This window comes from Leptonychotes weddellii, chromosome 12 (genome assembly GCF_054177405.1).
Source record: "Leptonychotes weddellii isolate Sample4059 chromosome 12, ASM5417740v2, whole genome shotgun sequence".
NCBI classification, from domain to species: Eukaryota; Metazoa; Chordata; class Mammalia; order Carnivora; family Phocidae; genus Leptonychotes; species Leptonychotes weddellii.
The window spans coordinates 56,147,433-56,170,072 of record NC_138380.1 but is presented as its reverse complement, the minus strand read 5'-3'; the positions used below and the strand labels follow the sequence as shown (position 1 = coordinate 56,170,072).

The following is a 22,640-nucleotide window of genomic DNA, read 5'->3' as shown; positions in this document are numbered from 1 at the left end:
AGAGACAATGGACTCTGAAAAACAAACTGAGGGTTCTAGAGGGGAGGGGGTGGGAGGATGGGTTAGCCTGGTGGTGGGTATTGAGGAGGGCACATTCTGCATGGAGCACTGGGTGTTATGCACAAACAATGAATCATGGAACACTTCATCTAGAACTAATGATGTAATGTATGGGGATTAACATAAGAATAAAAAAAAAAAAGAATAAAATAAAGCCACGAATAGTACAGTTCCATTTAAGTGGAAGCAGAAACATAAGCTCTGTTTCTGTGTTTGCAAAGAAAGATTTTTAAAGATATACAGTTTTAACAGATGGAGAGAGGCATGTATACGTAGAAAGAGAGCCTTCAATTTTTATCTAATAGCTTTTTTCTTTTTTTTTTTAATGTCACATATATTAGGTGCCTATGATGAGCTAGATGTTGGGGATAGAGAGAAGAATAAGAGAAAGCTAGCAAGGACAGATTGACATGTAGACAACCAATGCTAATAATGTATTTGCACTACACTTGCTTTCAAAACAAGTTCCACACAAACTGTGTGCAGTCCATCTTGGAGAGGTGGTTAGCACAGTGGTTAAGTGTGAAGGAGACAGACCCAGGCTGCAACTTACCAGCTATAGGACCTTGTGTCTGCAATGTTTAAAAGAGCACATCAATTAATAACAGCAAAATAAAAGAGCACCCAGGCATCCACAGACAGAATGGCTCTTTTCTCTGATGATAAAACATTTCCAGTCCAGAGTCATTTCTTTATTCACAAATAGCTTACCGATTGCCTAAAATGGGCTCTCTTCCAGGCCCTGGGGGCCCAAATTTGAATCACACAGGCCTGGGGGAGATTCTCTGACCCCTCACCCCACCCCCAGGTTCCTTATGCACTTATTCCATATTCCTCTTCAAGAATAAAATACACATTTTAGCAATTCGAGTCTTTATAAGAAGTAAAATAAAAAAAGACTATGCCTTGCAACTCTTCTCACTCTAGAATCTATCAAGGGGCATTTCTTTTCCATTTTTAAAAGAATGGTACACTGCTGTTGTTTCTCATTTCTTTTCTACATCTGGGCATCTGAATATGAGACTCACATTTGGAATCAATTGAATACTATGCCCAGGTCAGCAATTACAAAGAGTGAAAACAAATGGTCCCCAACGATTAGTCAATGCCTATCACCGTGCATTAGGATCAGGTGGTGGCGTAGGAAGGTGATTTTTAAAAATACAGAAAACTGAGCACTACCCTTAGGGACCCTCAGGTATGTTCTGGGCAGCCCTGTTTTTTGAACACTCCCCAGGTGATTCTAGCATTCAACTGAGAATCCCTGCTGGTGGTCTTGAGCACAGTGCAACTGGCAGGCATTTGCAGAGAATCTGCAACATCTAATTACCCAGTGCAGCAAAACACGCTACTCTGCTAAATACACGTGGGCTCTCGGCTCTGATTTCTTCCCTATCTTATTCCATGAGATTTTGCCACTGATTCTTTTCTCAGTGGGTCTGAGAAAGCAAACTTCTAATATTTACATTACAGCGAAATATAGGAAGCAGATCAGAAGATTAGATCTCTAGATTTCTCACTTGTTAGCAACTTTCACTACTGACTTTCTCTGCATTTATATAATTGTCCAACAGATGTTTATGTTCTCCATATAAGTGACCTTTCATCGACTTCAAAGAGATTATATAAAATCACACTAAATTTTATTAGCTTCTGTAGTACATTATGGAAGCTTGGTAAAATGTGTTTAGAAGAGAAATGTAGATAATAATTTGACTAACATAATTATTTAATGTAGAATTTTACAGTATTCCATGGATCCCCAAATATTTTCTATGACATTATCTTGGGTTGGGAGTTTTTATGTGCAGTATCAGCTCACAGGTAAATTCAGTTGTAGAAAATATTCTTCACCATTATTGAAAGACCTCAGTTTATACTTTTAAAATAGCAAAAAGAACAAAGCTGGAGGTATCACAATCCATGATTTCAAGATTTACTACAAAGCTACAGTAATCAAAATAGCATGGTGCAGGTGCAAAAATAGACACATAGAACAGAACAGAGAGCCCAGAAATAAACCCATGCTTACACAGTCTATTAGTCTATGACAAAAGGGCAAGAATATGCATTGGGGAAAAGACAGTCTCTTCAACGTGTTGGGAAAACTGGACAGCTGCATGCAAAAGAGTAAAACTGGACTACTTTCTTACGCCATACACAAAACTGCACTCAAAATAGATCAAAGACCTATATGTAAGACCTGAAACCATTATATTCCTAAATGAAATCACAGGCGGTAATCTCTTGGACATCAGCCTTAGCAACATTTTTCTGGATATGTCTCTTCAGGCAAAGGGGAAAAAAAGCAAAAATGAACAATTGGGACTACATCAAACTAAAAAGCTTCTGCACAGCAAAGGAAACTATCAACAAAATGAAAAGGCAAATATCATAAGATTTCACTTAAATGTGGAATCTAAAAAATAAAACACACAAAAACCAGAAATATTATCATAAATACAGAGAACAAATTAGTGGTTGCCAGAGGGGAGAGGGATGGGTGAAATAGGTGAAGGGAATTCAGAGGTACAAACTTCCAGTTATAAATAAATCACAGGAATGAAAAGCACAGCATAGGGAATATAGTCAATAATATTGCAATAACATTGTATGGTGACAGAGGGTAACTACACTTATCGTGGTGAACGCTGTGTAGTGTACAGAGTTGTCAAATCACTATGTTGTACACCTGAAACTAATATAACATGGTATGTCAACAACACTTCAATAAAAAAAATTTAAAATAGCAAAAAACATATCTAGGAAATGCTCATGAAAACAATAAAACTGTTAAAAGTAAAATTTTCCTTTTTAACTCAAAGATGACCCAATCACTAAAGAAAGTGTTACAGAAAATTTCTTATTGGGCATGAAAATGAATGCTTTGTGTTATGCTTACTCTTTTATTATTTTCACTTAATTTTGTGCTACTATTTCTATAAAAGTGACATATCATCTTATTTCCTAGACTTAATTTTTAGTGGTGAATTCAGACAAGAAATACAATAAAATATGGACTTTAATTATAAATTGCCAAAAGCCAGAATTGTTTAAGGAGTTCTATTAATTTAAAAAACCCTTTTCTTTCAATGCGACTTAAGTTTTTCTGCAAATATATTTTATTCAATCACGGCAGCAACACAGTTAAAACATGCTTTAGATTTTAAACAGAAAATTTGTTTAGATTTTAAACAGAATTTTAGCAATTCATTAAATTTGAGCAATTTAAATTCTATCATGGATGGATGATGTGGTTAGGACATCTCATTTTAACAAAGCTCTACTGTGCTAAATAAATGTGTATAGTACTATTAATAAGCTGCACTACCAACACTTACTCTATTCAGCGGTAGTTGGGCAAGACCACTTCTCTGCTCTGTGCACAAGGAAACTCTGTGCTCAATTGGCCCCGTGCTTGAAAAATGTTCCTATAATTCAACTTACCCTGTTTTTTGGAGGGAGTGAGCTAAAAAAACCCAAGAATGCTACACAGAGCTAAAAAAATGCCCAAATTGATGTAACAGGTTCATACTATTATTACAACAAAAAGTTTTCATAATTTAAATTGTTTTATTTATAATACTTTGATGGGATTTAGATAAAAATTCTTTTGTAAAGGTGATTTAAGCAGATGAGACACTGAAAATGATAAAGCAAACATGGTTTCAGAGGCAACTATTTACCGTCTAAGATTCTAAAGAATTTAACAATTCAACACTAAGTGTTATACTTCTTTGGGGGAAGGGACATAAAGCCCCCTGTCAATATGAAAGGATCCATTCAATTCAGACTGAAATGCACTTAAATTTTGGCCAAAATCTGTTGATATACATATTGCCCATGAACACCCTGTGCTGGAGTTTGTCAAATTATAATTAACTCTCAATATACAAACTATTAAAGGAAAACAAAACTACTCTGGATAGCTGGAAAAGTAAATAAGGGAGTAAAGACAAATCTGTTACAGGCAATTTGTTTGGACCACCAATAACAAGAAATAATAGTGAGTGAGTGATATTCATGGAAACAACCGTACTGGGGACAGACTAGAGGTTTCTAAAATTTCCTTTAAACCATGTGGTCAGAGTTAACAAGTAAAAACATCAAAGTGCAGCCAAACCTCATTTGGGGGCAGGAAATAAGAGGAGAAATAAAACAATGCTCAACGATGCCCTTGAAGGGAAGCAAGATTTCAGAAGCTGAGTTTAAAGGAGCACCCAGACCAGCCCATGTGATGTTGACTCATAACATGTGCAAAGAATTCAGCATAGCCTTGTTACTCTTTTGTCCTTTGCTAAGTTATTTATTCTAAATACATCTACAATTTTATAAAAGGAGAAGGGTGACCAGACCCCTTGCTCTCCCTTGCCTCTACTGGCTTTATTTTTACTGTGCTTACTTTTCCCTAGTTAACAAAATATAAAAGCTCATTCAGATATCCTCTCTGCCTGAGGCTCTAGTCTAAGCATAACTTAAACACCATACTGACTTGTGAGATACCTCCAGGAATCTAACTTTTTCTATTTTTAAACTTTAAACCATGACTTTTTTTTTTAGTTTTTGGATGAATGAGTGTTTATTTACATCCTATCTTGTTGTTGTCCAAAGCCAAACCAACTCAATATCATTCAATGACACATACATGTATTTTTAAAAACACCTCTGATTGAGGAATGGGAGATGAATGGAATGGGTATGCATGGCCACTGAAGGCTCGGTGACCAGAAAGGAAGGGATTGCATGTGAACTAGGGCAGAGCAGTGGCTATGGAAAAGAGAGGAATCAAGGGATAGCTAGAAGGTTAAAGCCTCCAGGATTGGTCAACAATGTCCTTTGGATGTAAACTGGAGGACAAGGAGAAGTGGAAATGACTTGGACCCCTTTAGCTTGGCTGCTGGTAGTGATGTCACTTACTGGGACCAGGTGACAGCTTTTGGAGCATTCTTTTCAGAGCAATAATGAGAGTTGGTAAAATTATGTTCTCTATACTCTTCAGAGTATTTGGCAAATCAAAGTTTTATAGTCACATTTCATCAAAAATAATTTCTGTCAGCCACATAAGTTGGTGACTTAACTATTTTTAACTGATCTACTATTCTTTTCAGATATGTAACCCTGAATTTTCCTGCACCTTTAGACATTTCCCATATTGAAATGGTTCTCAGTGTTAACTGTATAATAAAATGACCTGGGGTAGGGCCTAAAAAGTACTTACCCCGAAGTCCCATCCCAAAACTTTAAAATCAGAATCTTTAGGGGTCATATCACACATGCATCAGTATTTTAAAAACTTCTTCCTAATGATTCTAATGTGAAACTGTGAGAATGAAAACATAAATCCTAATACCTTGGGAGTTGTCTTTCCTAGTCCCTCATCTATTCTCTAATTGTAATGTGTCTGTGTCTCCATTCCAGCCCTTCCTAACTTCTACCTCGTCATACTCCCAGCTGTGTATCTGTCTGTGCCACTCACCATTTGACAGCACCTGGAGGTCAAAGACTATTTGGTTTCCATCTTTATACTCCAGCACCCAGCACACACTAAGTGCACAATAAATACCATTCATCCCTACTTTTGTTGAAGGGTAAATTTTAGAGATTTAACATTAGGTTTATTTTTCCCATTATCTTTTCTTGTTGCCTCAAGGCTTTCTCCTTATAAAACTAGTGGAATGGCTTACTTTCAGATAAGGACAAATTTATCCAGAACAGAGAAGACTTTGCTCAGTTTTTTGTTCTTTTTTTTTTTTTTTAAAGATTTCATTTATTTGACAGAGAGAGACACAGCGAGAGAGGGAACACAAGCAGGGGGAGTGGGAAAAGGAGAAGCAGACTCCTGGCCGAGCAGGGAGCCCAATCTGGGGCTCAATCCCAGGACCCTAGGACCATGACCCGAGATGAAGGCAGATGCCCAACGACTGAGCCACCCAGGTGCCCCTAGTTTTTTGTTCTAAAATAAACAGTTTAAGTCATAGCAGAGACAAAATTCCAAAAGCCAACATAGGTTTAATTTAAAAGAACCTTGATTTTGTGAGAGTAAAGTTTTCTGAGGGAAGGAGTGAGAATGCAGCAATTTACAGAAAATTGGTTTTACATATCAAGAATCAAAAGTCTTGGCTTTAGGGACTAAAGTGTATTGCAGGAACCACACAGTAGGCAACACTGTGAAATGGTATAAGACTGGTTGGTCAGGTCCAGGAAGAGAAAAGTATGGGGATTACAAGGAACTAGGAAACTCGACCAGATGCAATGAATCTCTGAGAAGAGCTCAGTACATTCCCCTCCAACACATTTGTCATATATTCATCCATGACCCTGAACATTAGTTAGAAACAACCGTGGGCTGTGTCCATGCAGTTGGACCGATGGGCACTGGTACAATGTGGGTACAGTGTCCCCACAACAGCATGTGGTATGGGAAAAATAAGGCAGAATTCCAGAGGGGCTACTCTAATGGCTGACAGAACCAGAAAGGGTGGGCATATCAAAAGACCAAAGTAAGGCCATGGATATTTTCCAGCAAAAGTCTTGAGACAGAGGCCAAAGTTCAAAGCTCAGAGCTCAAGAATTAATGAAACGGCAAAACCTCAGTGAATGTTAGAGAGGAGTGAGGGCTAAACTATGCAAATCAGACTCACTTCCATTCTCAACCTGGTCCCCCATCCTCAGGCCATAATATCACATACACACATCCCCTATACCTGAAGGATGGAAAAGGGGATGGGTGTGATAAGTTTGATTTGCTTTCATGATAAACAAGGTTCACCTTAATAGGGCAAGATTATTTTATTTTTAACCCTTCTGTGGAAATAGAAGCTTGGCTATGAACACAGGTTGAGCTACAGGTGAAAAAAAGAAAATTATATCTCTATCCACATGACTGCATGAGACTGTATGCTTTGTGTTGGACAGGTGTACATTTGTTGAGTGACTGTAAGTTCTGGGTCTTCTAATAAGGACAAAGTGAGTGAGTGAGGTTGATAAATGAATGGACAGGCAATGTGGAAAATGCTCAAGGCAAGTCTGCAAGGTGATAGGAAATATGAGATAAAGACTTGCCTAATTCTACAGGGATGCGAGGTGGGACTGGGGAAGGACGGAGGAAGAGACCAAGGAACACATCATAAAAAAAGCAACATTGGAGTTGAATATTTAAAGATGAGATGATATTGGATGCTTTCCAAAGAAAAGTGATAGAGAGCAAGAGTGGATTTTAGGCAAAGGAAACAATGTATACAAAGCAAAAGCATGGTGACTCGAGGGAAAGTGTCATGTGCAGGACAATGAGACAGTATCATGGTGATAAAGAGCATGGGAAGGATTCAGGAGACACTCAGGAGGTAGAAGAGAGTAGGCCCGGTGACCAGTTGAACATAAAGCCTCTGGGAGAAGCCATCTGAATGATTTCTAGATTTGGAGTTTGAGGTCTGAATGACAGGTAGCTCCATTCAACATTATAAGAACAATAAGAGGAGAAATCATTTTGGAATCAGAGGGTGAAGTTGACGAGTTCCATTTTTAGACTTGTTGAGTTTGAGGTTCTTGTGATACAAGAAATATCTGGGAGGCAGTCTGAAATGCTGACATAGATCTCCCGTAAGAGTTCTGAGCGAGACTATAAAACTGAGATTTACCAGTGGGTGAGTAGTTGAAGCTTTGGGTGAGGGTAAGTTTGCTCAGGAAGAATGTATAAAAAGACAATGATCAAAAGTGGAATCCTTAAAAAAAACAAAACAAAACAAAAAAAACTTGAGGGGGTGGGCAGACCATGCAAAGAAGAATGAGAAAGAATGGCTTGAAAGGGAGGAAAAGCAAGAAGCCAGAGGAGGAGTGAGGCTGAGATAAAAGGGAGTAATCAACAGTGTCAGTTGCAGCACAGGCATGGAGTGGATAATGAACAGTGTCCACTGGATTTAGCAGAAGCCATTGCTGCCGTAGGATGAACAGATTCAAAGAAATGGTGGGAGCAAAAGTCAGGAAACGTGGGTTGCGGACCAACTGGTAAATGAGGAAGCGTAGACTGCTGTTTCAAAGCAGCAGGAGGGAACAATGAGAGAGGGGCAATAGGTTATAAATAGCAAGGCGAGTGGGGCAAACTGACCAAACAAGTTAACAAGGAAACGGAACATGCCCAACAGCACAATTAGTAACTCACCACAGAAATTCCTCCGCCTGTGAAATCCGACTCTCCACTAGTGGCTGGCTCTGACACATATTTCCAAAAACATTAGCTCCAGATCCCAAACTTTGAAATTATAGACTCTTTCCATTATCATTCACATTCTGTAGTTACTGATGGCTTTGTTGCAATATATTTAGATGTGATTTTGTGAGTCATTTCTACAACTACCTCAACCACCTCATAGCTTTAAAACTGATGATTGATAAATTCACCAACGTTAAAATACACAGTTCAAAAGCACTTCTCCAAAGATTCAATAAATTCCAAATTGCTAAGATCTAGCCATGTTCCATATTATTTTCTGAGAATACACTAAATATAAGATAGCTTATCCAAATCATCCTCTAAAATGTTGATGATTTCTTAAAGTTCAAAGGGATTAAATGGGTAATTTTATAATCTCATGCTTTTGATCGAGGTGGTTACATGGTCATATCAGGAAATATTTTCTGTAGTCTCAAATCCTATAACAGCATATGTTTCAAAGGTATATGGCACATCATATTAATACTAGTGATTGTTCATCAAAAAAGTTGACTTCCCCAAACAAAATCAAAATACAGGATTTAGGTTATGTCCATAACCTTAGTTTTGGCCAGCTGGCTCTAGTTGGATGAGAACTTTGGAGGTCCAACCTACTTTTTTCATACCTGGATAATAAAACAAACTTGAAGAAATTGCACTGGCTTCCTTTTGTACTCTCTAATGCAGAAGGTAATTTTGAAATCATGAACTCATTAAGCTTTTATAGTAGAGAAAGTTTTGGTCCCATGTCCTTCTTTGTCTACCATGACACACCCCAAAAATAAAGTCTCCAAGGTAATTGCAAGATCTTATCACCATTCAGAGATTGTTGGCAACATACCAACTGGTTAAAGGTTATTACATAAAAAGAGATCATGTGAATAAACGACTAGAGTGTATGAAGTACTGCTTGATTCCTACCAGGGTATCCCTCTGGGGTATAGTATACTTCTACAACATAAGAGATAATCAGCTATCTCTGCAACAAAATCATTCCATATGTCTCTCTAACCAGGCATGAGAGCAGGAGACAACTTGAAAGTCATTAAAGGTAATTAACTCTATAAAATAGATAATTTACTCTTAAACAGATAAATGTCCTTGAATCTCACAATAGCGGCTCTGTCCGTATTATAGGAGCCTGTACTTACTGGTCATACTCCCATAGCAGACATTACCCACGGGAAGACAGAATATGGCACTGGAACCACCATCTGCCTACCCCAGCACCCAACCATCTAATCCGCTGTGGAAGCGCAATACTTGCTCAACAACAACATGATTTCATTAACAATACTACTTTGAGAAGATTTTAAGCTAGATTAGACATAATTCTGAATTGAGCAGATTCAGAAACTATCGCAAGATACTCTGTTATAGAGCCATGCCATCTTATATCCCACCAAGTTAGCTTAAGGTAGTGGAAAGAATGTAAACTAAGAATAGAAAACCGCAGGTCACCCTCAACCTGTATTCAGGCAAGTGACTTGCTCCCACCCTCTACGGCTTTTTTTCTCTTGTGAAACCACGATGACAACTGTTATTTCCAGATGTGACTCTGTGTCAGAGGAGAGTGAATCATAGTCAGCTAAGGTTAGAAGCACCATCAGAAATCGGAGTCAAGATGAAAACAATAAATGAGGAAGTTAAGGCTCTGGAGAGGTTAATAGCTTGCTCAAGATTAAAGAGCAGGTAGAAAGCTGAACTGGAAGCCATTCATGGTAATTAAAGAGATTATTGCATGTGTGGAGCAATTACATTACACATGAAAAGCTATTTTAAGAAACAAGTGTGTTCACGTAATGGCACTGATGAATTACATTATCAACGGAAAGTGTCTCTTCTGGGTAGGGGCCCCAGAGATCATCTAATCGACTTTTATAGATGAGAATCTAAGATTAAAGTCAGCCTGGAGGAAAACTGAGGTCTCTTTTTTCTATGAAAAATACTATCTTCTATGTTAAAACACTTCATAAATTATCAAGGGATAAAGGGCTATAAAAATGTTAGGAGAAGCCGGTTAGGAGAACGGGTTAGCGTTTAAAGTTGAAAAGGGCTTTCCCAAGAAATTCACCGTGAGGTTCAGGATAGTGGTACTGTCATTTTCGGTGCAGATGTGTAAGTGTGACACTGAGAACTGTACTTTGGACGTTATTAATATGATGATCGCAACTGTGCACACAAGCTGGTGTGATCCAAGGTAGCCGAATTACATTAGCAGCAATAAAACTATAGGTGTATCCTAACTGAGAGAAACCCACGAAGTTTATAGCTTGGAGCCATTTTCCAAGTGATTTATAACCTTAGCACACTTAATCTCTGTGCTGTTGCTAAGTTAATATTGCCTTAACAGAACCTTGACTGCGGGGCTCCGTTTTCAAAACCCTTAGTGTCCCTTCTCTCTGCACGTGGAATAAACTCTTTTGGCTTTTGTCTGATGCTTTTCCCCAAAATACTGCCCATGGAGAGGCAATAAAATAAAATGCTCAGGTGGGAATCAGACATCCCCAGGGTGGAATCCTGGCTTCACCATTCACTGGCTGTGCACTGGGAAGAAATTCCACAGCCGGTGCAAGCCTCAGGCTAACTGAAGCAGCACTGGTCAGAGCAAGTCTCTGTACAATGCTGAGCACAGAAATGTTCCTGACGACGAGCAGGATGCTGATATACACGGTGTAATGAGAAGGATGACCATGAGGAGGAGGAAAAGGGCATCATAAAGGCTCTGGGCTCTCCTGCCTTCTCTGCTTCGCCCATGGGTTTTCAATGGTAGAGAATGCCTTTCATTCCAACTTTATTTTATTTCTACCTTACAAATTTTAAAAGACCCAACTTAAATCCCACCATCTAGAATCTAGCACAAGACTTTGCAATAATACCGATAATAATGATTTGCAGCACCTGGGTGGCTCAGTCGGTTAAGCTTCTGCCTTCAGCTCAGGTCATGATCCCAGGGTCCTGGGATCGAGCCCCACATCTGGCTCCCTGCTCAGCGGGGAGCCTGCTTCTCCCTCTCCCTCTGCTCCTCACCCTCGTTTGTGCTCTCTCCCTCTCTCTCTCAAAATAAATAAATAAAATCTTTAAAAAAAATAATTATTAGTAAGTATACATGAACTCAGAGGGGCCTCTTTTCCTGGAAAAAAACATAAGTCAGATATTGCCCATCCCATTAAGATGATACTTAATATCTATACTTGTGCCTTTTCTCTTAATACCCTAAAATAATTAAAAAGTATGAAATAGTATGGTGTAGTAAATGTGTGATATATATCCCAAAATATCCCCTAAAATCTCCTCAGGCAAGTTGTTTAGACTCATCCTATGTCCATTTGAAATCCTAGAAACTTTGCTTTCTGGAGGAAATTCCATTTGCCCCTCAAATAATGTTTTCCCACACCCAATTAAGGACAAAAATAATTAGCGGAAGCTCCATTCAGACAGAGGGTAAATATATTAAAAATTATTCTATGTGTGTTCTATGGTAGGAAGAACTAAATCATTACTCCATGCTAAACCTATCAAAGAAAATAAAAACTTTGAAGTCTCACTTTGTGTGATTTAAATACTTGCCAATTCATCCTATGATATGATTGCCTCTCACATAAACATGACCTGTTCCCTGTGTGTCGAAATGTGATTATCCTCCACGGCACGTACATCTGATCTGATCTGAACACAATTTACTCTCCGTTAGATGTCTGCATGTGTGTGTAATACTTACAGTGCCAAGGTCAATGATGAAGCAGTCGCCCTTGTTGAAACTGTCCCAGCTAAGGGGAACTTCCGTGGCCCTGACCACTCTCCGACCCTTCACATGCAGGAGCCTCTTAGCGGTCAAGTCATTTGTGAGAACATGATTTAGTCCAGATGCCACACCTCCGGCCTGATCAGTGGGAGGAAGACAGAAAACAAAACAAAAAGAGATGAGGCTTCTAACTAGATATAAAAACACATAAAACCACAGGTGTACGTGCCAAAACTGCCTGTCAGCCCAAGACAAAATAGCCACCTCAGAGCATGTGAAACAGTAAGTACACAGAAGAGAATGCCTTGGCAAATCAACCCATTTTTTTTTTTCTTTTAAGGCCTTTTGTCCTTCCTGTTTTAATCATTCAACTTAACATTGCAGGTATTTACTAAGAACCTTCAGTGGATAAAACCTGTGACATAAATGAAAAGAAGCAGTAGCTCAGTGCGGGGTCTACTTGTCCCTCTCCCTCTGCTCCTCTCCCTGTGTGTGCTCTCTCTCTCTCAAATAAATAACAAAATATTTTTTAAAAATCTATTCATAAACATATATAGTAAATATAGTAAATCCAGAGAAAGAAGTTAAGCTGCCTATGTAATCATTAGCACATTCCTGAAATTTCCACTGACTTTATTTTTTTTTTAAAGATTATATATTTATTTATTTGTCAGAGAGAGAGAGAGCACAAGCAGGGGGAGCTGCAGACGGAGAAGCAGGCTTCCTGCTGAGCAAGGAGCCTGAGGTGGGAATCATCCCAGGACCCTGGGATCATGACATGAGCTAATGGCAGACATTTAACCAACTGAGCCACCCAGGTGCCACGAAATTTCCACTGACTTTAAATTACCACCATTTTCCAGGAAAAGACCCTCATGAATAGAAAGGTTTTATTACAATAGGCTAAAAGTTGACTTCAAGACGATTATAACCACAAATTTTATGAACTGTATAATAATTTCTCAGTCCATAATGTTATCAAGATTGCCATAAATGAGCAAACTATTATACAATAAAAATAAACACAAGTTTTCATCTATATACTACCGTTCTTGGCCGTTTCACTTTTCAAAAAAATAAGTACACTGTGATCTGATAAACAGTGTAAGAACGCTGTGATCTGAAAAAAGTTATAAAATATAAAACAGACTGAGGATACTTACATAACATTTAAGCTACTGTCATATAGTGAACCATCAGAGTGATATATCGTCTGTGAACATTTAACAGTACTTTAAAAATTAATTTTGTCTTAATAAAATTTGATGTGAAAAAGGCACAAAAGAAAAACTGTAAGTTTCATATATGTTGGTATTTGATAGTAAGTATTTCTGGAATAGTGTTTGAATTAACCCTTGAAGCTCCCAGTCTCTTTCTACCTTCACACAGCAGAATGAAAGCAAGGTGGATGATCCTCTAAATCAGTGACACCATAAACACAGTTTTGCTGGCTGATGGATGTTTGATGGTCACTATTTACAATAATGGCTAAGAGCCGGGTCTTGTTGAGCTTGGGAAAGAGATTTAATATAAAGAAGCAGTGGTAAGGGAGGCCTGGGTGCCTCAGTCGGTTAAGGGTCTGTCTTTGGCTCAGGTCACGGTCCCAGGGTCCTGGGATCGAGTCTCCCAGGTCGGGCTCCCTGCTCAGCGGGGAGTCTGCTTCTCCCTCTGCCTGCCACTTCCACTGCTGTGTGCTCGTGCTCTCTCTCTCCGACAAATAAATAAATATGATCTTTAAAAAAGGGAAAAAAAAAAAAGGAAGTAGTGGTAAATATTACTCCTCTAGAACTCCCCCAGCCTAAAAAGCCTCATAAAAAGAAACCTCAGGGAGGGCGCCTGGGTGGCTCAGTTGGTTAAGCGACTACCTTCGGCTCAGGTCATGATCCTGGAGTCCCGGGATCGAGTCCCGCATCGGGCTCCCTGCTCAGTGGGGGGTCTGCTTCTCCCTCTGACCCTCCTCCCTCTCATTCGCTCTGTCTCAAATAAATAAATAAAATCTTTAAAAAAAAAAAAAAGAAACCTCAGGTGAATTAAATGACCTGACAAGATGGTCTTAATGTTGCCTCTCTGAATCTTTCCCTTACACACGGCAACTAAATATGGCAGCTGCTGGCTTGGTAATAGTAGGCTTGGCCAGACTGTGTCCATTCCAAACAGACACGATACCCTGTTTCACAGAGTAATCTTAAATAAAAAAATTCATCCTGATATTTGAGCCATTTATTTATATTGAGAGCATCATAGTATAGTGATTACTAGCTTAGGCACTGAAGTCAGATGGTCACCCAGTCACATATCCACTGTTAGACCTTGTTAAGTTACATAGTTTCTCAAAGCTTTTGTTTACTTATCTTAATAGGGTGACAATGATAGAAACTGCACCTAGGGGGTGTTATTTGGATGAAAGGAGATAATAGACATGAAATGCTTAGCACATTCTTGTAAGTATGAAATTAAGTACAACATAATGGTCTTTGCTATTCTGGGATACCTGGGTGGCTTAGTTGGTTAAGCATCTGACTCTTGATTTCAGCTCAGATCATGATCTCAGGGTCATGAGATTGAGCCCCGTGTTAGGCTCTGAGCTCAGCATAGAGTTTGGTTGAGATTCTCTCCCTCTCTCCTTCTGCCTCTGCCCCTTCCCCCGCTTGTATCCTCTCTCTCTCCTTCTCTCTCAAAATAAACAAGATCTTTAAAAAAATAGTCTTTGCTATTCTGGGTGGCAAATTATCCTTGCTTCCAAATTTCTTATCAAGTACTTTGCAACTGCACACATTGTCATCTGCTCAATGTCACTAATGATAAGACAGTGAACTGATTTTTTTGCTGATAAATTTGACCTCCATTAGCAAATACCATCTTTCTAAAAAATGCTGATTTGTGATTTTGATGAAGAAGATAATTACCTTATAACTGTAAAATTGCTTTTTCATGTCCACCTTTAAATATATATCCAGGAGTTTGATTTCAGAGGTCCTGCTAACAGCCAGAAGGATTAATATATATCACAATTTCCTACTGACTGTATATGCACGTTATTATTTAATTTGATCCCTAATCCTTACAACACCTATATGAGGAAGCTGTTGTTATACCCATTATATATTTGAGGAAACAGCACAGAAAGCTTACTTGCCCTGAAGTAAACAAGTCATATGTAGCAGAAATGGGTCATAACCAGGATGTTGTCACATTACATGCTTTTAGTAACTACATGACCCAGCTTATTCAAAATGTTGGTTTCATTGACATAAAGGAAGTTTCAGGATCATTTGACATAAACTGTAGGAACTCATGTGAATTAAATGAAATGAGAAGTCATACATTGTTTCATATCTAGGGTTGTTCATAACCTAGAGTGAAAAACATCATTTCAAGAGAGAAGAGAATTTATATGTGTTTATCCTCACCTCAATAGCATCACAAAATATTCACTAAGGCTCTGATCAGGCAAAAGTAGAAATAAACCCTGGCATTGTAGTAGATAAATTCAATACATATTCAGAATTCTAGTTTAGCTCTGAGGTTTTAAGTCTTTAGTAAGCTAACAGGCTTAAAGGGTGAGGTGGTGGGGTCTGCAGAAGACCTGTTGGAGCATGTCTGATTTTGAAAAGGATTGCTTCTGAAATGTTTGTCTAGGGAGGTATTTCTCACACTATAACTGAACACTCGGGGGCAGGGGAGATTGTGAAGAGTGGCCAGTCCACAAGGGTCATGGAGGGAATTCCCCCCCAAAAAAAGGCTGTCTTTCACTGAAGGTTGCCTTAAAAGAATAGAACTACTTAACTTGTTTTTTTTCTTTTTCCCTCAGGAGAAAAGCCGGTTGATGATGAGTGTTTCAGGCCAAAACACATAAATTGTGGGCATGTGTGTGTAGCAGTGTAGGTATATTTGACTTTGTGAGGCTGAACCACACATATATTTAACTCAATGGTTTGTTTCATTTGTATCATTTCCAAGATCAAACCACACTATTTGAGAAATGTGTGTATAGTTCTTTCTATAGAAGTAGCTGGAATTATAATTGTTATAAATATTGCATTAAAACATTCCAGAACAACTGAGATTCCCAAGTCTTGGGTCATTTGCAGTAACTTCAGAGGTTCTCTAGAATGGCATTAACAGAAATTGTGAATACCCAAGTTGCTAATATTTAATTATCGAAGTAACTCCACAAAATTTTAAAGGGCTTTCTTGTGACAACATTACTGAAAGCTCTTAACTTTATTAAAAATTAACCTCTTAAATGAAATCAATCCAGAACATTTCACATATTACACTCATGTTCCACAAACATTTATTGAGTACCTACTATGTATCCAGCAGGTACTGGTATATATCAGTAAACAAAACATATTGAAACAAAAACAAAACAAAAAAACCCTGCCCTCAATGAACTTCCATTCTCTGAAGACATGAGGTGTGGATGCATAGGAGGAGAAAGGGGGTCATAATGGAAAGAGTTCAAGAGAGCGGCTTACCTTGTATTTCAGACCTCCTTTGAAGTAGCCAACAAAATCAGTAGATTCATAGCCTTGAAGTTCTCTACTCTGCACTGGCTTGCCTCCCAAATAGTCATCCATCTGAACAGTAAAGATGGCAGCCGCTGTGCTTTCATCCTGAGTGCACTCCTTTCCTGAAACAGCAAAGGACAGCACTGCATTTCTCAAGCCAGGAAAATGACTAAGGCAGAATTTTTGATACGAAAGGCTCAGAAATTTTCTTTGAATTATATATACATCAATACAATAAACCGTCTTCAGCAGAACAATCTTTTGACAGAAATGTTGTAATATAAAAATATTATTTTGTTAATATCTACAAGAATTGTTTTGTTCTTGCTTTTCAATTCTTTTTAAAAACTGTTTAAAAGAAGCACTGCTGGGGGCACCTGGGTGGGACAGTCGGTTAACTGTCCTACTCTTGGTTTTGGCTCAGGTCATGATCTCAGGGTCGTGGAATGGAGCCCCATGTTGGGCTCCGTGCTCCTTGCAGAGTCTGCTTGGGACCCTCTCTCTCCCTCACCCTCTGCCCCTCCCGTTCATGCTCTCTCTCCCTCCCTCTCTCTCTCTCTAAAATAAATAAGTTAATCTTAAAAAAAACAACACATGACACTGCTATCTGTATATGCTCAAGAAGATATAGCACTATACTCTAGTAGGATTCAGATTCATTTGCTAATCAGATCAGACTATGAGAATGTTTTCCAATTGTTTTAGCTTTTATTAGCATCAATATGCCAATATGTTAATATTTGTAAGGAATATGAACATCATAGGCTATAGATAAATAGCTTTAGAAAAGCAAGTGGTTTTTAGAATGGGAAAATGAATATCACTTGACCTTATCCCTATTTTTAAGTCCTAGTGCCCCACTTCATTATTTTATTGGTGTAAGGTCATATTCTCTACGTGGAAAGGGAGAATAAGAGATTAATAAGATTCACATCTATTGACTGTGAATGTAAGTGTTATTAACCCAAGAATTTAACACACAACACACATTTAATTTTCACAGTTCTAGTATAAATCCCATCCAGGCAACCTCGCTGAGGTCAAAACACCAATTCTTCAGCCCCGGCGTCTTCCGTGTGCCCAAGGATCCGAGCCAGTCCTGAGGAATATCAGTATGAATAAACTAGAATCCTTGCTCTAAAGAAGTTGAAAGATCCTAAAGAAGCCAATACCAGCCTTTGAATGTGAAAACTAGAATCCAATTCAGTGATATCATGATGCAGTTTTAGCAATGTTCAGGAACATATGAACTTGCTCTATGAATTTTGCTTATGACCTCATTTATTTTCCCTTTTCTGACATCTTTTACCAATGTCTTTCAAGTTATGATATGTTCTTTTGTGTTATGTTATTTCATATTCTGTTGCCTTACATTATATTTGTACATATGCGGCAAACTTCCTAAAATTGTTTCGGGGATGTGATGACAGGTACGTGATCTATATGCTAAAAATTATACAACGTTAATGACAAAAATCAAAGACCTTAATAAATATAAAGACATAGTGTTCAAAAAAAAAAAAAAGACATAGTGTTCATGGACTGTAAGACCCAATATAATAAAGATGTTAATTTTCCCTAAGTTGATCTACAAGTTTAACACTATTCCTATAAAAATAATAGGAAGGTTTATTTGGATTATATAAGTTTACTGTAAAATTTATATGAAAAGGCACAGGCCCTGAAAGAGTTAAAATATCTTGACAAAGAAAAATAAGAGGAATAACTCTATCTGATATTAAGGCTTACTATACAGGTACAATAATTAAGACAGTGTGGTATTGGTAGGAGGAGAGACATAGATCGGCAGACCAAACTTCCCCCATTGGTAACATTTTTCAAACTAGAGTATAGTCTGGTATACCACAATATACTAAACCACAAGCATATAAGCACAGTACAGTACAGAATGCAAAAATCAGGATATTGAGGCTGATACAATCCACTTATCTTTCTCATATTTCCCCAGTTTTACCTGCACTCTTCTATGTGTGTTTAGTTCTCTAAATCACCTGTAAATTCATGTATTCATCATCCCAGTCAAGATACTATATAGTTATATCACTAAAAAATCCCTTAAGTTGCCCTTTTATAACTACCCCATCTCCCACCTGTATCACCCCCTCCCCACCCCATCCCTAACCTCTGATAACAGCAAATCTAAACTTGTTATTTCAAATATGTTATATAAATGGAATCATACAGTATGGAACCTTTTGGCATTGGTTTTTTCACTCAGAATAATTTACTGGGGATTCATCTGAATTGTATGTATCAAGTTTGTTCCTTTTTCTTGCTGAGTAATATTCTCTGTTATAGATATGCCACAATTTGATTGATCAGTCACTCGTGGAAGGATATCTGGACTGAATCAAGTTCTTGTCTATTCAAATAAGGCTGCTATGGACATGTGTAGGTTTTTACATGAATATAAATTTTCATTTCTCTGGAATAAACGCCCATGAATGCAATTGCTGGGTCATACGGTAGTTGCAAGTTTAGTTTTGTAAGAAACTGTCAAACTCTTCTTCATAATGGCTGTACCATTTTATATTCCCCCCCCCCAAGCAATGTATAAAAATCTGGTTTCTCAGCACCCTCACCAGCCCTTATATATTATAAGTTCCTTGAATTATACACTGTTTATTGTAATCTAATTCTTTGGATTCCCTGTGCCTTGCATAGAAGCTAGCACAGACTAGATATACTACAAATGTTTACTGCTCTCAAATACATTTATGTAAAGTTTAAAACTGGAAAAGAGAAATGATGAGGGTGGGTGTTTGTAGCGTAGGTCCAGGATGTGACTGAGTAGCTTTATCATCCAGCTGTGCTCATAGACATGATGCTCTAAGTAACGAGAAGCAGAAGGTAGATGCATTTAAACTGCTAGGTACAAAGCTGAAATGGTTTTTATGGAAGGACCAGTGCAACAACTTTTAAGTTATATGCAACAAATTCTTACTTAGTAAAGTAAGTAAAAGAGAAAATAATAAAAGGAAATAATCTGAGATACGTGAGGGTATCATGGAAAGCCTCTGAGAGACAGGGCAGGAAAGAGGACTCTTTAGTTTCTGAGTTTAGTTCTAGTTCAGTGATTTCCTTTAGTTAAACTTCCTTTCCCCCTGAACTTTCAGCTCTCCCTCTTGGAACATTTCCTCAATCTGTCTCTCTGATTAATCCTCATGAATTCATCCAAATTTAGGTCTTAGGGTAGAAGATTTTGGATGAAATCCAGCTTGCTTCCGGGAACTAAAGTAGGAAGAGCTGCCTAACAATTCCATCGAAAGGCCCAGTGGACCATTTTACTCTAAACTTTTCCACGTTCCCCAGGATTCTCTTTTGGACAAGATCCCTTCCAATCACCCTCATTTTCCTTTTTTCTGTCAAAGCTTCTCTCCTTCCCTGCTTCCGAATAACTACAGACACTGTCTCTTTCACAGCGTTTAGCCGTTCTGCCTGTGTTATATCACTTTTTGTCTTATTGTATCTTTGAGATTATAAACTTTCGGAGAAGGTTCATAAATCAGTCACATGCAGAAATGCCTTACACAATGCTGGGCACATTGAATAATTATTGAATGAATTAACTTATTAATTAACACACTATTAACTTCAGTTTTAGTAGATCTTGACAATCATTAAGTGTTTTTGCCCAAAGCATTTTCTATTACAGTTTTCAAAATTGGTGAGCACTAAATGAATGATTGAGTTAATGTGAATCTGTAAACCCTAAAAAACAATTTGTTTAATGAGCGAGCTTCTTTGGATAAGAAAGAACCCATAGAATAACCACCACTACCCCCAAAAAACCCCCACAAACTGTGTTCAAAGCCTCTTGCAGTCTTCTGACAAACTGTTGTCTACAGCAAGATATGAGGTCCCTTCATATCTTAATTCACCAAAATTACAAATGTGGCATTTCAGACGCTTTTATTCATTCTAGATCCAAGTTCTGAATAGAAAGACCAAGATGAGGACATTACTATTCTATCTGGCATCATTCATTCATGAACATGGTTTTATATTAACGTTTCAGTGATTTCTGGTATAAAATATAAGTAGATCACTGTCTATTTATCATAGGAATAGTGACACTACACTGGGAAACCAAAAAGTGTTTGGAACTCAGCTTGAGCTTCGTCAAGCAAGCACAAAATTTTAACATCAAACGCTATAATAAAAACAATCCTTCTCCCTCTTTGTATTTCTCACTTGGAGTGTCTGTTTCAGGGGTTCACTACCGTTGAGAACATCACTTCTTAATGGTTTCTGCCATGTTATTTCTTAAGTTCTTCAGATGTTAGAAATAAAAATGATGGCTTTTCAAGGACTTCAAAATGCATGTGTGTGTGGTTTTGTGTGGTCTCCCCACAGGCTCAGGAATAAAGCTAAAAATAAAGAACGGGAAGTCCAGGGGAGGCAAGCTAGTTTTAAAAGAAGGCCCTAAGTCTCAGATAATCGGCACGTTGTTAGACGGGGTGTGTCCACTGGCGCAGGATCCTACAGGGAGAGGTTGGACATTCAGGATGTTTACGAGTAAAAGTAGAAGGTGGAAAAAGTAGAACACACAAGGCCCAGTATTCTGACAACCTGGCGCAAGCGCCGCCCAAAATAATCACTATTGCTGAAGGAGCTGTTTTGTTTCACATTGTGTCCTTGTTCAAATAGATAAATAACAATAATACAAATAACTATTATAATAAAGCAACTCATTTAAGTAATACATGTGCCATATAAAGCTATTTATTTATATTGACAAGAGCTGTATTTTTTTTCTCTTTTCCACCCAGGGTCGCCAACATCCTGATCAGCAGGAATTCCTGTTAGCCGACCGTGTGAGCAGTGTGGAGCAAGTGGATTCTGATTTGAAGTCGCCCAGAGCATTAACTGCCAAAATGTGTGGAGAAATATAAGCTGGGGCCCAAGGGCAAAAAATAAAAATAAATTAACTAGAGAAAAGGGAGGCGGGGGTGTTTGTGTGTGTGTGGGGGGGTACCTCTCCACAGCTGCGGCGGATTCCTACAAACTTGTTTGACTTCATCTCCTCCCTGACAGGGAAACCAGGACTGAACTTGTCGGAAGGTGAGCGGGGATTGGTCAGAGCCAGGGTGCGCTAAGCAGCGGCCCTGGGCGGGAGCGCGGTTTCCAAACTGGAAGGTGCAAGGGGGAGAAGCGAGAGGAACCAGCCTCCAAGCCCGGGAGACCGGCCTGACAGAGGTCAAAGCCCGTGGGGTAAGACTGCTCCCGACCACTCTGTGCCGCGCGTTTGCAGCCGCGTTCTCAAGAGCGGACTCTGGCGTGGAGAAGGCGGCCAGCCCAAAGGGGGCCGCCCGGAGGGGACGCGACAGGCGCGACGGGTCGCAGGCCCTTCCCGTGTGCGGTTCCCCTCTCCCCCCACCCCAGCCCCACCTCCAGCCTGCCAATCTCAGCCTCCCGCGGCCTCGCCCCTCCACGACCTGGGCGCGTCGGGGTCCCGCTGCCTGCACCCCCTTACCCAGCCAGAAGTGCAGGCGGTAGGTGAAGCCCCGGCTCGCCTTGGCGGTGTGCAGCACCAGGTAGGCATCCCCGACGTAAAAGTCGCCGTAAGCGCTCTGGGGCACCGGCACGAGCTCGAGCTTCTCCACCCGCCAGACCTGCAGTCCCGCCTGCTTGCCCGCTCGGGCGAACTCCTCGTGGTACAGGCCCTGGGACATGGCTCTGACAGGCACTGCTCCGGGAAAGGGGTGCGTGATCAAGTCGATCCCGAAGGGGGACTAATCCGAGACCGGCCGGAGGGACCCGGCTTGCCGCGACTTTATAGGACTCGCCCTGCGGGGAGGCGGGGCTCGGAAGCGGGAGGGGCTAAGTGCCCGAGCCCCAGTCGCTCCGGGAGTAGGGCATCCCTTTCCATTCTCATAGCTGCGCCTAGCACCAAACTTCTACGCCCTACTCCGAGTTAGCAGGAGGATCAGAATCTCAGAAATCCTGAGAGCATCTGTAAATTCCGGAGGGAATTTACAGAAATTCCTGAAACTGCCTCCTAGTCTAAGGAAGGACATTTCTTTCTGGTAACACATGGAGGAGATCAACAATTTAAACTCTGGTGGGCGCATCCTTCTTTAAAAAAAAA

General features: G+C 39.4%; 1 protein-coding gene across 1 annotated transcript in view; it reads right to left on the bottom strand.

Annotated features, from left to right (window-relative positions):
* LOC145716412 (scinderin-like) overlaps positions 1-22,322 on the bottom strand; it is a 44,777-nt gene extending 22,455 nt beyond the window's left edge. The window contains exons 1-3 of the mRNA XM_081799685.1: positions 22,026-22,322; positions 16,496-16,650; positions 11,991-12,152 (exon numbers count right to left, since the gene is read on the bottom strand). Of these exons, the coding sequence (XP_081655811.1) occupies positions 11,991-12,152; positions 16,496-16,650; positions 22,026-22,224 (516 nt within the window). The 5' untranslated portion in view covers positions 22,225-22,322. The remainder of the gene's footprint in view (positions 1-11,990; positions 12,153-16,495; positions 16,651-22,025) is intronic.
* Positions 22,323-22,640: the final 318 nt, after the last annotated feature.